This window comes from Gymnodraco acuticeps, unplaced genomic scaffold, assembly GCF_902827175.1.
Source record: "Gymnodraco acuticeps unplaced genomic scaffold, fGymAcu1.1, whole genome shotgun sequence".
NCBI lineage: Eukaryota > Metazoa > Chordata > Actinopteri > Perciformes > Bathydraconidae > Gymnodraco > Gymnodraco acuticeps.
Window position 1 is genome coordinate 5,614,443 of NW_022989799.1, and position 17,112 is coordinate 5,631,554.

Genomic DNA, 17,112 nt, shown 5'->3' on the forward strand with positions numbered 1-17,112 from the left:
GGGACAGTGTGACAGGGGCTTTAAAGAAAGGACAATGAAGGTCCTGAATGTGAACATCACACACATGACTTGAGTCTGAACACAGCAGACAACAGGAGTATTTACAACAGCATATAAAAACAAAAACACTGCATGTGGGTGCACACTTACATTCTCTGTCTTACTGTTACATGAATCCCATGATTGTATGAGATTAAATTAGCTTCATCATATCTCAATCAGTGATTAAGTGAATAATAAAGTTTCTATCGGGTCACTATCAGCCTGTCACTCATTATTTTCAGGGAGGGGGGGGGGGTTTGGAGGAACGGAGGAGACTGTGATCGCGGAAGCTTTTTCCTCCTGCCTTAACAAACTTTACACACGTATATATCGTCTGAAAATAGCAAGAGGACATTCATACTCTGCGATCCAAGACTTGATTAAATCCACCAAAAACCTGACATGATTGTAACGCGAGTATTTTTTAAAAACATAAATCCCTGTGTCTCTGAGCCGCAGCGACACGGAGTGATTCAGAGCGGGTCCTTCTGCTGTTGGTTCTGGACTGGTGTTCTTGTGTTGGTGGATAAAGCAGACTGCTCCGTGTTTGGTGTCGCTGTGCCGCTGTTCCCTGATCTCTGCGTCACCGACCGATTTGATATTCAAGTGACAGAAAAAAAAACGTTATTGTAAAGCCGCGGCCAGAAAATCAGTAAGCAACGTTACTACGCTATAATCGATTATGTTCTGTCACTGCATCGATGCAGAATCGTCCACATCCGCATCGCGATGCACCGTAGAAACGATTAATTTCAACACCCCTACAGTCAAGGTGATCATGTTCATTTCAGACAGGTAGTGCTCAGTCTAAATGACAGCTGGTGAATAAAGTCATTAGCATCTCCCTTTAAGCTTTTATTAACATCATATTATGGTTTAAAGTGCTATAAAGCGCCTCATCCTGTCTGTGAAGCTAGCACTGATGTTCGCTTTAGTAGCTGCACAGCAGAGCTGTCAAATTGCAGAGATAAGAGTGTTAGGTGAAGGGCCCCTTAAAGAAGCACACTCTACAGGAATCAAAAAAATATATGGTAGAAGGGTTGAAGTCCTTCCCCCAGTTGACTCGAACTGGCGGCCCTTTGCTTCCCATGCTAAGTCCCTACAGATTGAGGGACTACAGCCGCCCCAAAGCATAGGCAGTCTGTCATTATTTGATTGCTAGTGGCCTGTAATGGCCTGTAATGAGAGGAGCGTATATATGGTTTGTGTGCTGTAGTAGCAGAAATTGAGACGTAAGGGTTAGGGTTTAGGCTAACGCACACACTCTTCTGAGGAAAACCCACTGCAGCCTGCTTCCAATTGGAAATGGTAGCCATCCCTTTATTTTGTTCATGTTTCAATGAAAAGTGTTGTAGTGCGCCTGTGTGTACCTCTGTGATGAGCATCCGTGAAGCCATGGTGAGCCTGGTCCTCGGAGAGAAGTGGTCGGTGATCATGATTCTCATGCCCGCCTCAGAGAAGGACAGCTGGTGGGGGTAGGCTGACAGCAGCTCGTCCACCATCAGCACAGACGGCTTCCTGTGGTGGTTCGCTGTGGGAAACACACACATGCATCTTCTATATTCCATACCTCGTGACATCGTGCTAGAACAGGGGTGCCCAACCTTTTTTGAACCGAGAGCTACTTTTAAAGTTGCCAGTCTGCCGAGATCTACCAGTCCAAATAGAGAGGCGTAGCCATTACTGACAGCCTACTACCAGGTCAATACACACTTCTACTTGTATAAAACTGACCTTTGTACGATTAATACTTCATAAAATACTGCAGATCCTTTATTTTACCTCTTTCTAATCTACACACATACAAGTATTTAACTGAAGTTACACAACAGTGTTGTTGATACAGAGTTGGAGTTTATTCACACGTCACATACTACAGTGGGTAATGTTTTCAAGAAACATTGAACAGTGCTGCCACATATGACACAGGAAAAAAAGGAAAGACTCTGAACCCTTTCTTTGCCATTATATAAAAATAGTGTTGCTACAAAAGTATAAATTAGGCTTACTAATAAGACAACTCAGATCTGAAGCTACACAGGAATCTGCTGCCAAAGTGCAATAAAAAAGACAAAATTAATAGAATCAAACCCTTTTTTTGGTGCATTTTAGTAGAGTATAAAAATAAATGCCTTTAAAATAGGATGCAAGCAACACTAGTTTCATAACCTGAATTGATAATAGACTATAATCAATTTAAGTTTGCATTCTTATACCATTTTGTACAATAATTATAATGAATAAGTTCAAACAAACTCAAAGCTGATTAATAACGGTATCTAACTTGAGTTTTTATCATATCAAAAACCTGTTGAAATGCTACTGTTATTTTTATTACGCATCGGCAGCCTCCAGGAATACTTCTTTCACAACTTCGCCATCTTTGAAAGACTTCATGTGTTTCTCAAGAACGTGACTGACACGATAAGATGCTCTGGTAGCAGCCTTGCTCTTGTTGTTGGGCCTGGTGAAAAGGGACTGCTGTGCATTTAGCTGTCCTTTCAGGCCCCTCCCCTTTTGGAGCGTAGGGCAGAATTAGGAGGGAATTCCGTCTCGTAGCGTTTGTGCACTGTTTTGAAATGCCGCTCCTAAATTACCCTTCTTCGATAAAGCCACGCTCGCATTGCAGATGAGACAGATGGACTTTGAATTGGAATAGATACAAAAATAATCATCCTCCCACTCGGAGTGACAATTATATATGTTTTGCTTCTGCCATAATTGCGGTCTTGTGTGTGACTGTGTGCGGACTGTCACTCCTGTTGACACGGACAGTGTTAGCGAACTAGTGCACTGCCCACTGCTCACCAGCCACGCCCCGACACATGGGGTCACGCCGGCCAATCACAAAGCTTTGATGGGTTCAAGTGCATTATTCTGGCACAGGAAGATTATGTTACAGGACATTAACGATAAAACAGAATATTGTTGTTCTATTTTTAGACACATCTCGCGATCGACTGGGAATCTCCCCGCGATCGACCGGTCGATCGCGATCGACTGGTTGGGCACCCCTGTGCTAGAACATACAGTTCTTTAACACACAAATCAAATCCTAGATAATGTATTCTTACATGATTTTTTATTTAACTAAGCTTAAAAAGTTAGCAAGAGGGAAAAAGTTAGCATGGCTCTGTCCTGTGTTAGATAATGCACATGCGCAATGGAGTGGTGTAGGAATTCAGGAGTCATAAAACCAGGAAATGAGCATTTTACCACTGCCGGTGTCCTCGTCTCGTAATCAACGTTTGTATAAGATCTGTAGTTAAAAACAAAGCTAAAGAGATCTCATTTTTTATTTTATGACATAAAATATGTCAGTTACTACCCGACTGGTTAATGTGTGGAGTTTTTATGTATGTTAGAAACGACTGTTGCTAACAGGTTGATAAATGAGACGAAATGTTGTCACACGGAACATTTTCCACTTTTAGCTTAGCGGTGGTTATGCCTGTGGTTTTAGCTTTTTACTTCTGGCAATTGCATTAACGTTCAAACTATTGTGAAAGTGTTGTTAATATGTGGAGATTATCCTAATGAATAAAACGTTTAAGTATCACATACATTTGTTTGCCAAGGATCTCATTTTCAAAAATATAGTGTCTACATTGCTTGATTAAATATGTTGTGTGAATGTTGGTAGGAAAAATACTGTGTGAAGGGAGAAGAGACAGAAAAAACATTACTGATAGGCAGGGCCGCCTTAATGCACGGGCTGACCTGGGCTGAAGCCCTGGGGCCTACGGAGATCGGGGGCCTATCATGAGCGAATTAAAAAAAAAAAAAAAGTTTTTTATTTCGGATGTTTTTAAAAATGTTTAAATAAACAAAGTCTTGGCTTTCAGAATATGAAACTTTTATTTCCAAAATCAGACGATAAATACATTTTTGAAGCTTGTAAAGGGAAGAAGACAGCTCTCCCTCGACACTCTGCTGTTCCCCTCCCTCTGCTGACATTATAAATGTAAGGCGTATAGTAATCATAGATAACACGGCAGGGTCCGTTACAGTTTGTTTTAATCTGATTTCAAATAAACAAAGTCTTGCCTTTCAGAATATTAAACTTGTTTCGGCAAATTCAGATGATAAATACAACTTCGAAGCTTGTAACGGCATAATTACAAGCGGAGAACGGAGTAACTTGACGTCACAGCAGGCATAACAACAGCCGATGCCGGAGTGTTTTCCCCGGGAAACAAACACAATACACACAAACGCAAAAATACACAAACACACACACACTCGTGAGCTTCCCCCAGACCAGTAATTCAAACGAAAATATCTTCCCTCCGTAGTATTTTGATCATTTGCTCCGCTAATCAATCAGATCGATGGATTCCAGAGATTTTTCTCAACAATGATGGGCACCACTTAACAGCCAATCAGAATGAGAATATGTTTCACATGTGACTTATTCAAATTGCGAGTGATTGAGTGACAGATGAAGGTTGTTTAAGAGAAAAAGTTTGAGAAGAAAAAGTTTGAGAGTGGCGCTCGGAAAAGGAAATTGTTGAGGGAAAAGTAGTTTCGAGACAAGCAGCTATTACAAAACATGTCGAAGCTTACAGGTTATTTTAAACCTGTAGGCCAGGATGAGGAGGAAGGACAGATGAGTTCTGTACCGAGCGGCAGCGGTGCCGGCCGCAGGGCCTCGGAGGCAAGTAGGCCGTCTGGTTCTGATAGCGATGGAGTAGCGGGAGAGGAAGAACAGACAGGAGGGACATTATCTGTTGGAGGAGATGGAGAGGACGACGAGGACTTGCTACATGGAGGGGAGCCAACGGCAACCGGACAAATACATGAGGGAGGCCCGATACGTCACTCATCTGGAGGAAAGGACCAGGCGCGCGTAGAGCAGAGTGGAGAAGTGCGATCACAGAGCCTGCCGAGGCTATAAATGACTTTGATTTGTTGTTTAAATAGGGGGCCTACAAAACCTATCAGCCCCAGGGCCTGATGGCAGGTTAAGGCGGGCTTGCTAATAGGTAAAAATTAGGGCTGTCAGTCGATTAAAATATTTAATCGCGATTAATCGCATGATTGTCCATAGTTAATCGCGATTAATCGCAAATTAATCGCACATTTTTTATCTGTTCTAAATGTACCTTAGAGGAATATTTTTCAAGTTTTTAATACTCTTATCAACATATGAGTGGACAAATATGCTTTATGCAAATGTTTATTATCATTTGAACAATGACAAATATTCTCATGAATATTAAACACAACAACCTCTGAACATTACAAATATTCGCCTCAATTCAACCTGGAACCTCTCTCATTCAATAATACAATACAAAGTGTGTGTGTGTGTGTGTGTGTGTGTGTGTGTGTGTGTGTGTGTGTGTGTGTTTGTGTGATGGATCGTTAGAGCTATGTGCAACTCAAGGCATATGCTCGAACGGGAGCTGCCTGGACGCTGCGATCATGTTGCGCGCACTATCCGAGCTGAGTGTGCTGACTTTTCGTACAATGTCCCACTGTCTGGCTTCCTGCATAAAGTCAAGTGCTCGGCGCAGTTGTCGGCGAAATGTCGCTCCTGTGTTTTCATTTAAACAGCTCCTTATATCCGTTAGCGCAGCTAACTAGCACCAGATGCTAACAACAACAATGCACGTAAGGTCTCTCTCTCGCTCGGGCCACACATACACACACCCTCCCGGTCCTCCCAACAGCCAGTCGGTGCCTGCCGGTGAGCGTGGAAGTGTGGTCTGCCACAAGCGGGCGGCAGGAGCGGGGCTGTCAGCATCAGCTTGTAGATGGTATTTTAAACTCGTTGCGCTCTGAAACTACGGGGTGGCCGAGGACAAAAAATGCACATGCGTTAATCGCGTTAAAATAATTAGTGGCGTTCATTTTTTTTGGCGTTAACGCGTTATTAATGCGTTAACTTGACAGCCCTAGTAAAAATGCACATGCGTTAATCGCATTAAAATAATTAGGGGCGTTCATTTTTTTTGGCGTTAACGCGTTATTCACGCGTTATTAACGCGTTAACTTGACAGCCCTAGTAAAAATGCATAATGCTGAACATTAGCCGCCTTTAGCTTAGCGGTGGTGACGTTATGTCATGCCACCGTCATGAAGTTTTTTCATAGTCGTTTTTACATTTTAACTTCTACAGATCGCATTTACACTCAACAATCATAAAAGTGGTGTTAATATGTGGAGATGATCCTACTTAACAAAAAGTGTAAGTATCATAAACATAAAAAATAACCTTTCTTCAGTAGAACAGATGTAGCGTCACAGCCATCTTCAAGCTCGCCGTTAGAGGCCACTCCGTTCCTCAGACTGGACGAATTCTTCGTCCGCCTCTCCAGAAAACGAACAACGTAGGAGTTCATCCTGAAACAAAGGTCAAGACTAATTCACATGGAACATTTATGTACAATAGGTGATTTAAAACAACTTTGATAACAAAAATGCTCATCAGTTTTGTTTTATTGGGGGAGATCCACGAGAGTTTTCTGTTTTTTTTATTTCCATCAATATTAATAACAAACTTTATACCAAGGCCCCAGACAATAGCGAAAGAAAGTGAATTTATTCCAGACTCAGAAAGTGCCAGAACCTTTTTTCACAACAATGTAAGTTTAATAAAGTAAAATTGTGGCCATGGAGGATAATTCAATCTCACCAATGAGGTTGTGAAAAATAACACATGGAGCAAAAAACATTGCAGAACCCGACCCTGCAGTTGACTTACTAGAATGACCTAAATAAGTTTTGTCAATGCAGAACTTTTGATGTGAAAAAAGAGCAACAGGAAGTGATTATTCTGACGCCAACTGATAATCACCGACTTAAAACATAGCATACTGAATATCAATATGAAAAGCATTCTGACTAGTTGTAATGATCAAAATCTTACTGATATGATTAAACGGGTTAGCTGTGATCAACCGGTAGGGGACTCCTGTTTTGTCCTGTTTGTGTTCTTTAAAAAAAACTTACTTCATTATCAAAATGTAGACGAAATACATCAAAACCAACGTCAGAGCTTCCCACCTGGAAAACACAATTTGGATAAACTACCATGTGAATCATTTGTTCTTATTTTTGATTGATTAATTGTAAACATTCAACACTTGTAAAGATTAGACTTACCAAACAATTTTTTCGTCATATATGAACTGTAATATGAAAGAGGAAAAATGACTGAGAAGTGAAAATCAGATATTTAAATATGCAATTAAAACAGCTTTTAAAAGCATGATTATTGTAAATTCATAAAGGTGAAGAGGAAAATTAAGACAAACATCTTCTGTCTTTGAATACACCTGTGTGTCGTTTCTTGACACAGCTAACAATTTAGGAGACAACTGTTGGAAAACGATAGTCTCAACACTGTACGTTACCGTAGTGATACACTAACACCAACAAATGTTACTGTGTTATTGTAAAACAACACAGAAAATGTAGATTAAGGCTTGTGTTTAAAACGAAAACATTGTGAATTATGTTCATAGAGTTGGTTACAAAGAGCATAATTACATGTGGACACATCAGGACCACTTAAGTTTGGTGATAAAATCTATTAATATTTCCAGAGAATGCAGGATGAATCTTTGTATTTGCAAAGTTTGTGACTCTGGGTCGTATCAAGCTGTTCCTTACCACTATGAGAGCAGTGATCGACAGGGTGTAGTATGTAGAGTCTCTGATCAGAGGCCAGCGGGTGAGATGGATCGCCTGAGAAAGAGAGAGAGAGGCCAACACTTACAGACAGGCTGCACAATGAGTCAACATTTTATTGAAATGGAAATATGGACTATTGCATTAATGTATTTTTTAGGTGTAACCAAAAGTGATTTTCTTTCTCAGAATTCTGACTTTATTTTTAATAAAATAATTCACTTTTGGTCCGATCTCGAAACAAATTCACATGGCTCTCATCCTCGTGTGTGGGTGCAATATTCAAATTGCAGGAAGAACACTATTTGTTAAAGGCTTAATATGTACTGTATATATACATTTTGAAGGAAGAATTATCGAGCTGCAGGACTATCCCAACCTACAAATTATATTTTACAGACTTATCAAAACACAATTTGTTGGAACAGATCATCTTTGAAAAATACTCCCACCATTATCAGTTAATACATTTCATCATCATAATAAGAATTCTAATCAAAAACAATTAATCTCTCCAATATCGTGAATCATTGCAAATTGCGAAATCAGTCAAAAATAAAGAAAAATCTCAATTTGTCCAAACCATGCAGCCCAGTCGCACATCCCACAATGCACTCACTGCTGTGCACTTCTAACAGGATAAAGCAGGCCCTGTGTGTGCTTGTTTGTGTTTGTGCATGTCTCTTTTGGGCTTGCATAACATGCAATCTAAATAAGAATTTCAAGTCTGCCTTTCTCCCAGGATTACAGCAGGGAACGAGACACATAACAGTTGATTCAGACGAGAGAGAGATTGTATTATTCATTTGAGGTTTTATTTTAAGTTTTTGTATCAACTTAGGGGTAATGCAGGAAATAGAAATGTTATTCTATGAGAACATCATATCAGCACATTGTCAGCTCATGGATGGATGGATGCAGGAATGAGTATTGAAATTACTAGTAGTAGTATAGAAATGACTTAGTACTGGACATTAGTTAGCATAATACAAATTCTCACACCTCATCTCTAAATCAATGATTAGATTAGAACTGTGGTTAACCCATGCAAGATTTTCACATTTTGTTCTACGACATAAAATACGTCAGAAAATACCCCAATTGTTAATGTGCAAAGCTTCTATGTGCCTTAAAAAAGGGGGTAGCTAATAAGTGGCTAAATGAGACTGAAAAATGTTGTTATGTCATACAATAGCCGCCTTTAGCTTAGCAGTGCCTGAATTAAGATATGTGGTTAGGTGACTAAATGAGTATACTTAACGTCCTCATGCTAAACATTAGCCTTCTCTAGCTTAGCAGTGGTTATGCCTGTGGTCTTAATTTTCTACTTCTAGCAATTGAATTTACGCTTCAAAACCAAAAAAGCGGTGTTAATGTGTGGCGATTATACAGCAAAACAAAACATCTAAGTATCATAAACGTGTGTTTGCCACAGAGCCTATTTTCCTCTATCCTGGCATGCGAGGGACCTGTGAGGCGAGTTCACGTACTGGGCCCGCTATTCCAGTCTAAACATGTCTAGAGACACACCCCGCATCGTGCTGTATGCTTTCACACATTCTGCTTCCACATTGGAAAAGAGCAGTGCAAAATGCTCGTTATGTGGAAACAATATTGAAGAGAAGGTTCCGTAAAACATTACTCTAAGGATCGAGTTCAGACATATAGGCTGTCTTGAACACTCATCAGAATACCATGATCTAATAAATAAATAAAAATGCAGCCAATAACACGAAAGCACATGGCTACTTAACATGCAGAATGATGTATCTGTATGTATCTGAATTTGTTTGCTCCAAATTTACCTATGTGAAATAAAAATGTAACAATTCAAGTTAAAAAAATTCGAATGCACAATTTCGGTGTATACAATTCGACGTAAAAAATGTCGGTGTATAAAATTCGACGTCAAAAATTGCGATGCAGCATCATCTGGGCTACTCAGACAGGATAAGCAATCGAGCCCGAATGCAATCAAACCAACTTCTGGCCTATCAGAGCCAAGCGGCGAACTCCTGGACAGCGCGGTGAAGCCCAATGCTGCAAACTGTAGGCGATGGATGCAGATGGGAGCAATTCCCGTAGACCCTATGTTAAAATGTCCAACTTAACATCAGAAATTGAACATGTTTCTAGCCTGGATCCACAAAAACATATTCTGTATATAGTTAGATTCCCCCTTCATGATAACGGGACTGCTGCTCCTAGCTCCTCTGTCTCACTGCTAGCTCCGTTAGCTCCATTGGCTCCGTGATGCGACAGGGGCTCAGCTCATGAGGAGAACACTACTTGAACTCGGCCGTGTTTGTTGTGTTGGTTCCTGGTGGACTATTCGTCATGCAAATATAGGATTTATCTGCGGTTAAAACAGACCGTCCATGAATGCAGTTTCTTCGGTAAGTCAACCCTGCGTACTTTATGTTAAGTTACTGGTGTTTTTATTAAGCTAACGTTAATGAATGTTTAGAGTTGGGTTAGCATTTGAGCAATCGGTAGCTCCATCTGTGCTAACGATGCTATGCGTAGCATCCAAGAGTGTAAAACATTAAGTGGGATGCTACTGTATACCAAAAGGCTTCTGTGCGAGGTTGGTAAAATAAGGTCATCCTTGTACGTTAGATAGTTAATTTGCTAGTTAGGTTACTGTATGCATTGTTAAGGTTCATTTAAATTCGCTATGCTCTACTCAGTGCTGGAATTGGGCCGGTACTCACCGGTACGCAGTACCGGCACTTCTGGTTCTGACCCATGGAGTACCGGCACTTCTTGCTCAGTACCGGCATGCTGGCGGTACTCCGGTACTCATGCACCGTGCCAGTACTCAACACTCTCCCGCCGTTCTTATTATACATCCATATATATATATACAGCCGCCCGGTACTCAGTAGATGCGTCATGAGGTGCCGAACGGACATTCTCATCGCTCTAACCGCTGGAGTTTCACAGCGGCTGTCAGCTGTTTACTCCTGTCATTCAAACAGAACGTGCTGGAGAGGGGGCGGGGCTTATCTTCTCCATGTAAATACTGTGGTGGAAACGACTATGTCAAAATTAACCTATTTGACCGTGATTTAATAGTAATACACGTTTCAAAATAATAATAATAATAATGCCGAAGTAACAACATACTGAAAACTGTTAGTAAAACCATGTTTTAATGCTTTACAATTTACATACCTAGATGCACGTGTGTTGTGTTTATGCAGTGCAACTCCCACCCAGTGGGTGGCTATGTAGAGTGATAGAACAGAGCAGGCACGCCCCCGAGAGAAGGAAAGTAAGGCACGTCACAAATTAGCATTTCTAAAATGTTAGGGTGGATTAATAAAAGTGCAAAAAGACAGCGGTTGTCGCCGGAAGAAACTTCAAATACAGAGAATGCTGTGCCTGTGTTGGAAATTGTGTCTGATGGGGAGCTTTCTTTGGTTGATCCTCCTGCTCCAAGTTCTAGTGCATTAGCATTAGCTCCGCCGCCTCCTCCAGAGCCTCTAAGGTTAGCTGCTGCTGGCTCAACTGCCACCACCAACACCGGGCAAAGCGATGCACCTGACTGCTGGACAACGGACAAGGTGCAATATTTTTGCAAGACCAATGCATGGCTCCTTCTTAAAGATAAGAAGCTAGGATGTCGAATATGCAGAGATGTCAAATCTTTGGGAATACACACTGGACAAGGACTGAAACTGTCAACTGAATGGGGTGAGTGTGCAGTGTCTCATTTCGGTGTTGACAAGGGCAAACAACAAGCTAGCCTGAGAAAAAAAATCAAAGAACATAAAGAATCACAAGCCCATGTAAAAGCTGCTGACATCCTTACATCTGCTTCACGTGAAACTATTCAACATCAAGTGCAGTCTATGCATAAATCTGAATTAGACACCACTATCAGAGTTTTTCGAACGGCATATAAAATTGGCAAACATAGCCGGCCATTCACAGACATGCCAATTGATTTGAATGTACAGAAACTGAATGGGCTGAACGTGGGCAGGGTTTTGCACTCCAATAAAACCTGTGGCGAAATCATCGACCACATAGCTCATGAGCTGAAGAAAAAAATGGCAAAAGACATTACAGAAAACCAAAGAAAACTCTGTGTTTTGGTCGATGAATCTACCACTATTAGTGGTAAAACGGTGCTTGTTGTGTGTCTACGCTCAGCATTAGCTGATGCTGAGCCCGAAACGTTTTTTTGGGAGCTGATCGAGTTGGATGGAACAACGGCTGATGACATCACAAAGGCGTTAATGGAGTGTCTTGGAAGAGATTTTAACGAGGACTTTTTAGGTCAGTGTTTCGTTTCTTTTGCATGTGATGGGGCTTCAGTCATGCTAGGGAAGAGAACAGGCGTTGCTACCCAGTTGTGTAGTAAATTCCCAAGCCTGTTTGTGTGGCACCGCTCCAATCATCGTCTAGAGCTGGCAGTTGGGGATGTGGTCAAGGAGGTCTCAGGGCTCAATCATTTCCAGATCTTTTTTGACAAACTCTATTCCTTGTTCCATGCCTCCCCCAAAAATCAGAGGCAGTTAGCGCAGTGTGCGCAAGCAGTCGGACAGCGTCTCCTGGTGATAGGGCGTGTTTTGTCCATCCGCTGGGTGGCTTCAAGTGAAAGGAGCGTCAGAGCAGTCTGGGAAAACTACCGAGTGCTTCATGATTACTTCACAAATGCTGCAAACGACACGAGCAGGGATTCCAGAGACAGAGCAAAGTACAAGGGCCTGGATGATGTGCTCACATCTGCAACGTTTGTCAGCAATCTGGGACTGATGTACGATGCGCTCACAGAGCTCAGCGACCTCTCTCGGCAACTCCAAAAAAGAGAGATGACACTGCCTACAGCAGATAGGCTCTTAACTCGATAAATACGAGTTTTTGAATCCATGGTCACCATGCCTGGCCCACACATGACTACAGTTCATACAGCTCTAGCTGAGAAGTCCTTCAAGGGTGTTGCCCTGCGTGAGAATGGCAGGCTTGTACAGATTCATGCAGGTCAGTTTTTCCGCAGTATGGTAGAGAATCGGAGACACAGAATGACTTCCACAACCTCCTCTCATGTCAGCACAAGAGAAATCCTATTACATGGCCGGGAGGCCCGGGACAATCAGCTAATCCAGGACATGAAAGTTATCCATCCTGGAAGTTGGCCTGAAGAGGAGTTAGACGTACAGTATGGGGACGTAGAGGTGCTACGTTTGTGCGAAGTGCTGAAAGTGGACAGAAGAGAGACTGTTCAGGGCTTTCGCGAATACAAGGAAACCAGGGCATCCCGTACACCTGCTGCCATGGAGCCTCTACTGAAAGCAGTCCGAACCATCGCTGTCTCCACTAGTGAGTGTGAGCGGGCATTCAGCTGCATGAACGATATCCTTACAGCAAAAAGGAATGCTCTCTCTGTCAGCCGACTGTCCAGCCTGGTTTTCATTAAATGTAATGGACCATCACTAGGACAGTTCAATCCGGAACAGTATGTGAGGTCCTGGCTGGCAAAGGGAAGGAGAAGTGCTGATGAAAGAGCCTGTCCAGCTCCAGCCCCTGATACTGATGTCCCCAAGGCCTTCTGGAGCCTTTTCTAACAATGTGAAGTATATTGCAAAGCAGCTCACCCAGTGAGAAGACTTTTGGCATAATGTGCCGATTTGTACAGATCCTGGAGATAGAAGGACTTCAGACCAACCAGGGAGTTATCTGATCAGCTTGGTGTTCAATGTAACTCTTTACCATGGCTCAGACTTTGTTACTTGCAGTTACAGTTTCTCATTTTAGATTGTGCAAATTTTGCATTTGTTTTTACATGTTCTTTGTTCATGCTCTTTATCATTTTTCTGAGTTGGAAAGTTAGATTGCATCATAGTTTACTTTATACATATTTGTATTCTTCAGTGGTGAAGTATATTGCAAAGCAGCCATGTGAGAAGACTATTGGCACTTTTTCGTTTTTCGTTTTCTGAGTTGGAAAGTTAGATTGCATTCAAAATGTACAGAAATACTTAATTTTGTTAAAGCTTTTTATAAAAAATGCTTCTGACCAGAGCTTTGTTTCCTTGTCATTAATGTTGAACACCACCAGAGGGGCTCTCACCTGAAAGGTCTCTGCTTCATGTGTCTTCAGCAGAAGATCTAGACTTTGATTGCTATATTTTCAGTTAATATTGACCTTACTGTACTTTAGCCATATCCGCTGCCTATCATAAAAAATGTTAAGTACAGTGAACCTTTCTAAAATATACAGTAGTAAAGAGACAAACCCACCAGCATTATAGTAGCCAAATTCTTGTTTGTGGGCTGTATATATAAAATTGACTTGAAAAAGTTGCTGATTTTAGAGTACTGGCACCTTTTTCATTCCAATTCAAGCACTGGCTCTACTATAGCATAATATAGACTAACGTCAACATATTGCTGAAGAGAGGCTTAGTGTATATTAAATCAACCTCACAATAAAATGTGTGTATCTTTAAAATATGAACGTCACATTTCAAGATGGTCCAGAAATAACGCTCCCTTAGATATTATAATATGGTTTGTTGAACTGGAGTTATTTATTGCAGCTAACCGCCTATCCGACGAATGACCCACACATTGTTGTTTTTAATATTATTACCAATGCCTCTTAATTTAATTATCATCACACTTGAGAAACAGCCTCATCGTGGCTGTAGAACGGAACATGTAACTTAATGACTGCATTTAAGGACGATGAATAGCGTAGTCAATGCTTTAGTGACAAGGAAATGATTTGTTTAAATATTAGATATGACGTTATCTGTGATTTCAGTGAAAATTAAGCTTATCCATTGTGTGAGGGAATAATTCTGTCTTTACTCCTAAAATATTTAACCTTTCTGCCTGTTGACGTTTATCACTGTGAGTCTGTTATCTCCTGTAAGGAATGTGCTAATGCAGTCATATGGTGTTTTTTGACCGGTCAACTCTCGGTCACAGAGCCTAAGAGCCAGATAAGTGATTCAGTGTCTCCAGGTGTTTACGCAACATCCCCCAATATGTGGATTAACTCTCTGTAAACTAGTTAAAATGTCTATCGAGAGAGAGGCTGGTCAGATTTGACATGGCAACCCACCAGTGCAGTCAGAATCTCTGTGACTTGTGATGTGAATTTCTCCGGCCGATACTTGTAATAAACATCAGTGTTTGATATCAAAGCTCCAACTCTCCTCGTGTCTCTCTGAGTCCTGACTCTCCATTGCTGCAGAAGTTTCCCTTACACATTGCATTTTTATTTATTTTTTTTTTTTTATCAACAAACAGGCCGACAGACAACGCAATAGATACATATAGTGATACATATGAATATGGCATATGAAAACAAATTAATTTGACTGACTCATGAAAAACTCATCCAAAGTAACGGCCCGTCCACACAATAATACTCAATCAAACTGATACAGTATAAGGACTGTGATATCCAGCAATTTCTTAAGTATAACAATAAGATTATGACCTGTTTTTAAAAGAAGATCAAAAGTTGTTTGCATGTAAAGAAGTCTGTAACCCACACATGCAACTTTACATCTGTTTGTTCAAAGTCTCCTTAAGCTGATCCACACAGGCTGGAGGAGAGACAGATCTGGACTCCTAACAGCAGAGAACTTCAGCACGGATTCCGAGGTACACCTTTTTCATAATTTACAAAGAATGCATAAAGTTATTGGTTTTAAAAAATAAAGTAATGACTCTAATACACCGATATACATGCCATTAAACATGACTAAATATACTAGATCACCTACACATCAGTGATGTTGAGTGTACTTTCTTAGCAAAAGGTTACATTTACATTTGACCAAGCAACATCACTTTTTTGTTCAACTTTCACATTTCAATATATTTAAGGCAAATATTATTGAACATAGTGAGAACTACGACCCTTTGTCTCTGCATATTGACTGTAAAAACACATGTTAAAAGTGATTATTTCAGTGAGACAACCGAACAGAGCAAGCTTCTACAGTTGCACTAAGTATTGATAACAGTCAAATATTATTTTAATAATACATTTATTTCAATGTTGATGAATTTAGAACGGTTTATTCATAATCTGATTATCTTTGTAGTACACTTTTGGATTTAAAAAACACATTCAAATAAAAAAAATCATTATATTTATAGCCCCTGAACAAACAAACACACCTCTATCTTAAATAACACACTTGCTCTGTAATAATATGTTTTTTGATATTTCTGTTAGGAAAGGACATGCCTGAGAGACAGGACTGCTTCACCATGTTCTCTTTCTCTGAGGGTCCAGAAGAACATCCAAGAGGGAAAGGAAAAGCTGATGTTATGAGATTTAAGAGCAGTACATGACATTCACTAAGAGACACTTATATTGTAATACAAAGACCTGCACACTGACTAGTTTTGTAGTCTAAAGGCCCTGACACACCAGGCCGAAATCGGCCGTTTTCGTTAGTCGGACGACGATGCGTGCCCTGTCGCCCAAACTCAATTTGGTGTGTCCCGCACCGTCGGACGTGACACGCCTTATTTGGCCTTTCATGGCCGATGCACGGCCGATTCAACATGTTGAATCGGCCATGCGTCACATGCATCACTCTGATTGGCTGTTCAGCTAGCGAATCAGTGCATGAGAAGCGAAACGGTTGCTTGAGAATGTCTTCCACAAGCAACACTCCAATGGCTGATAGCTCCAGTACCGCACAAAACATGTTTTCGATGGACGAGAGTAAAAATGGAACGCAAACGCTATTTGTTGTTTGTTTATATCACGCGGTCTGTTCTTCTTCTCTGTCTTCCGGTTGTTGCGTTTTTTGAATGACGAATACACACTACCACCGCCTGCTGGTAAGGAGAGTTATTGCTGCTCACGCATGCGCAGTTCGTACGTGCTCGTCTTTGCGGTGTGTTTCATTGCGACACATGGCCAAGACGCAGGAGAACATGGCGACGCAACAGTCGGCGAGTTCTCTGGTGACTGCTTGGTGTGTCAGGGCCTTAACAACTTAATTTTTGTGTTATTTTGTTTTTTACGTTGCACCTCAGAGACAGTGTGATTATTGTCAGGCCTATAAAGTTTGGCAAAAAAAAAAAGTCAGCTGATCAAATGCATTTGCCTCACTTTATGAGCTTCACAATACTTGTGCCTTGTCCCGCAGAGTTTGCAATGTCACAAATAAATGGTGCCAATCTTCAGTCAGATGTGAATGTGTAATTTAACATTTTCAGTAAGAATAACGGACAAAAGGAGTACAAATACAATTTATTGAAATGTGAACTAAAAGTGATCAAGCATGAACCATCACCAATTTTTTAAATAAAAACGAAATAATATACATAAATTACACTAAATGTTAATCTGTTAATTGACAGGCTAGGCCTGTGCAGGTGGTAACAGCTATGCCCAGCCCAGGTCCTCCTCCCTCAGGCCTGGTCCTCCTCGCAGGGAAAGAC

The 17,112-nt window shown here is 41.0% G+C and overlaps 1 protein-coding gene across 1 annotated transcript in view; it reads right to left on the reverse strand.

Moving 5' to 3' along the window:
- slc24a3 (solute carrier family 24 member 3) overlaps window positions 1-17,112 on the reverse strand; it is a 118,808-nt gene that overhangs the window by 6,871 nt on the left and 94,825 nt on the right. The window contains exons 7-11 of the mRNA XM_034224157.1: window positions 7,663-7,737; window positions 7,153-7,178; window positions 7,000-7,053; window positions 6,263-6,390; window positions 1,413-1,573 (exon numbers count right to left, since the gene is read on the reverse strand). Coding sequence (XP_034080048.1) covers window positions 1,413-1,573; window positions 6,263-6,390; window positions 7,000-7,053; window positions 7,153-7,178; window positions 7,663-7,737 — 444 coding nt within the window. The remainder of the gene's footprint in view (window positions 1-1,412; window positions 1,574-6,262; window positions 6,391-6,999; window positions 7,054-7,152; window positions 7,179-7,662; window positions 7,738-17,112) is intronic.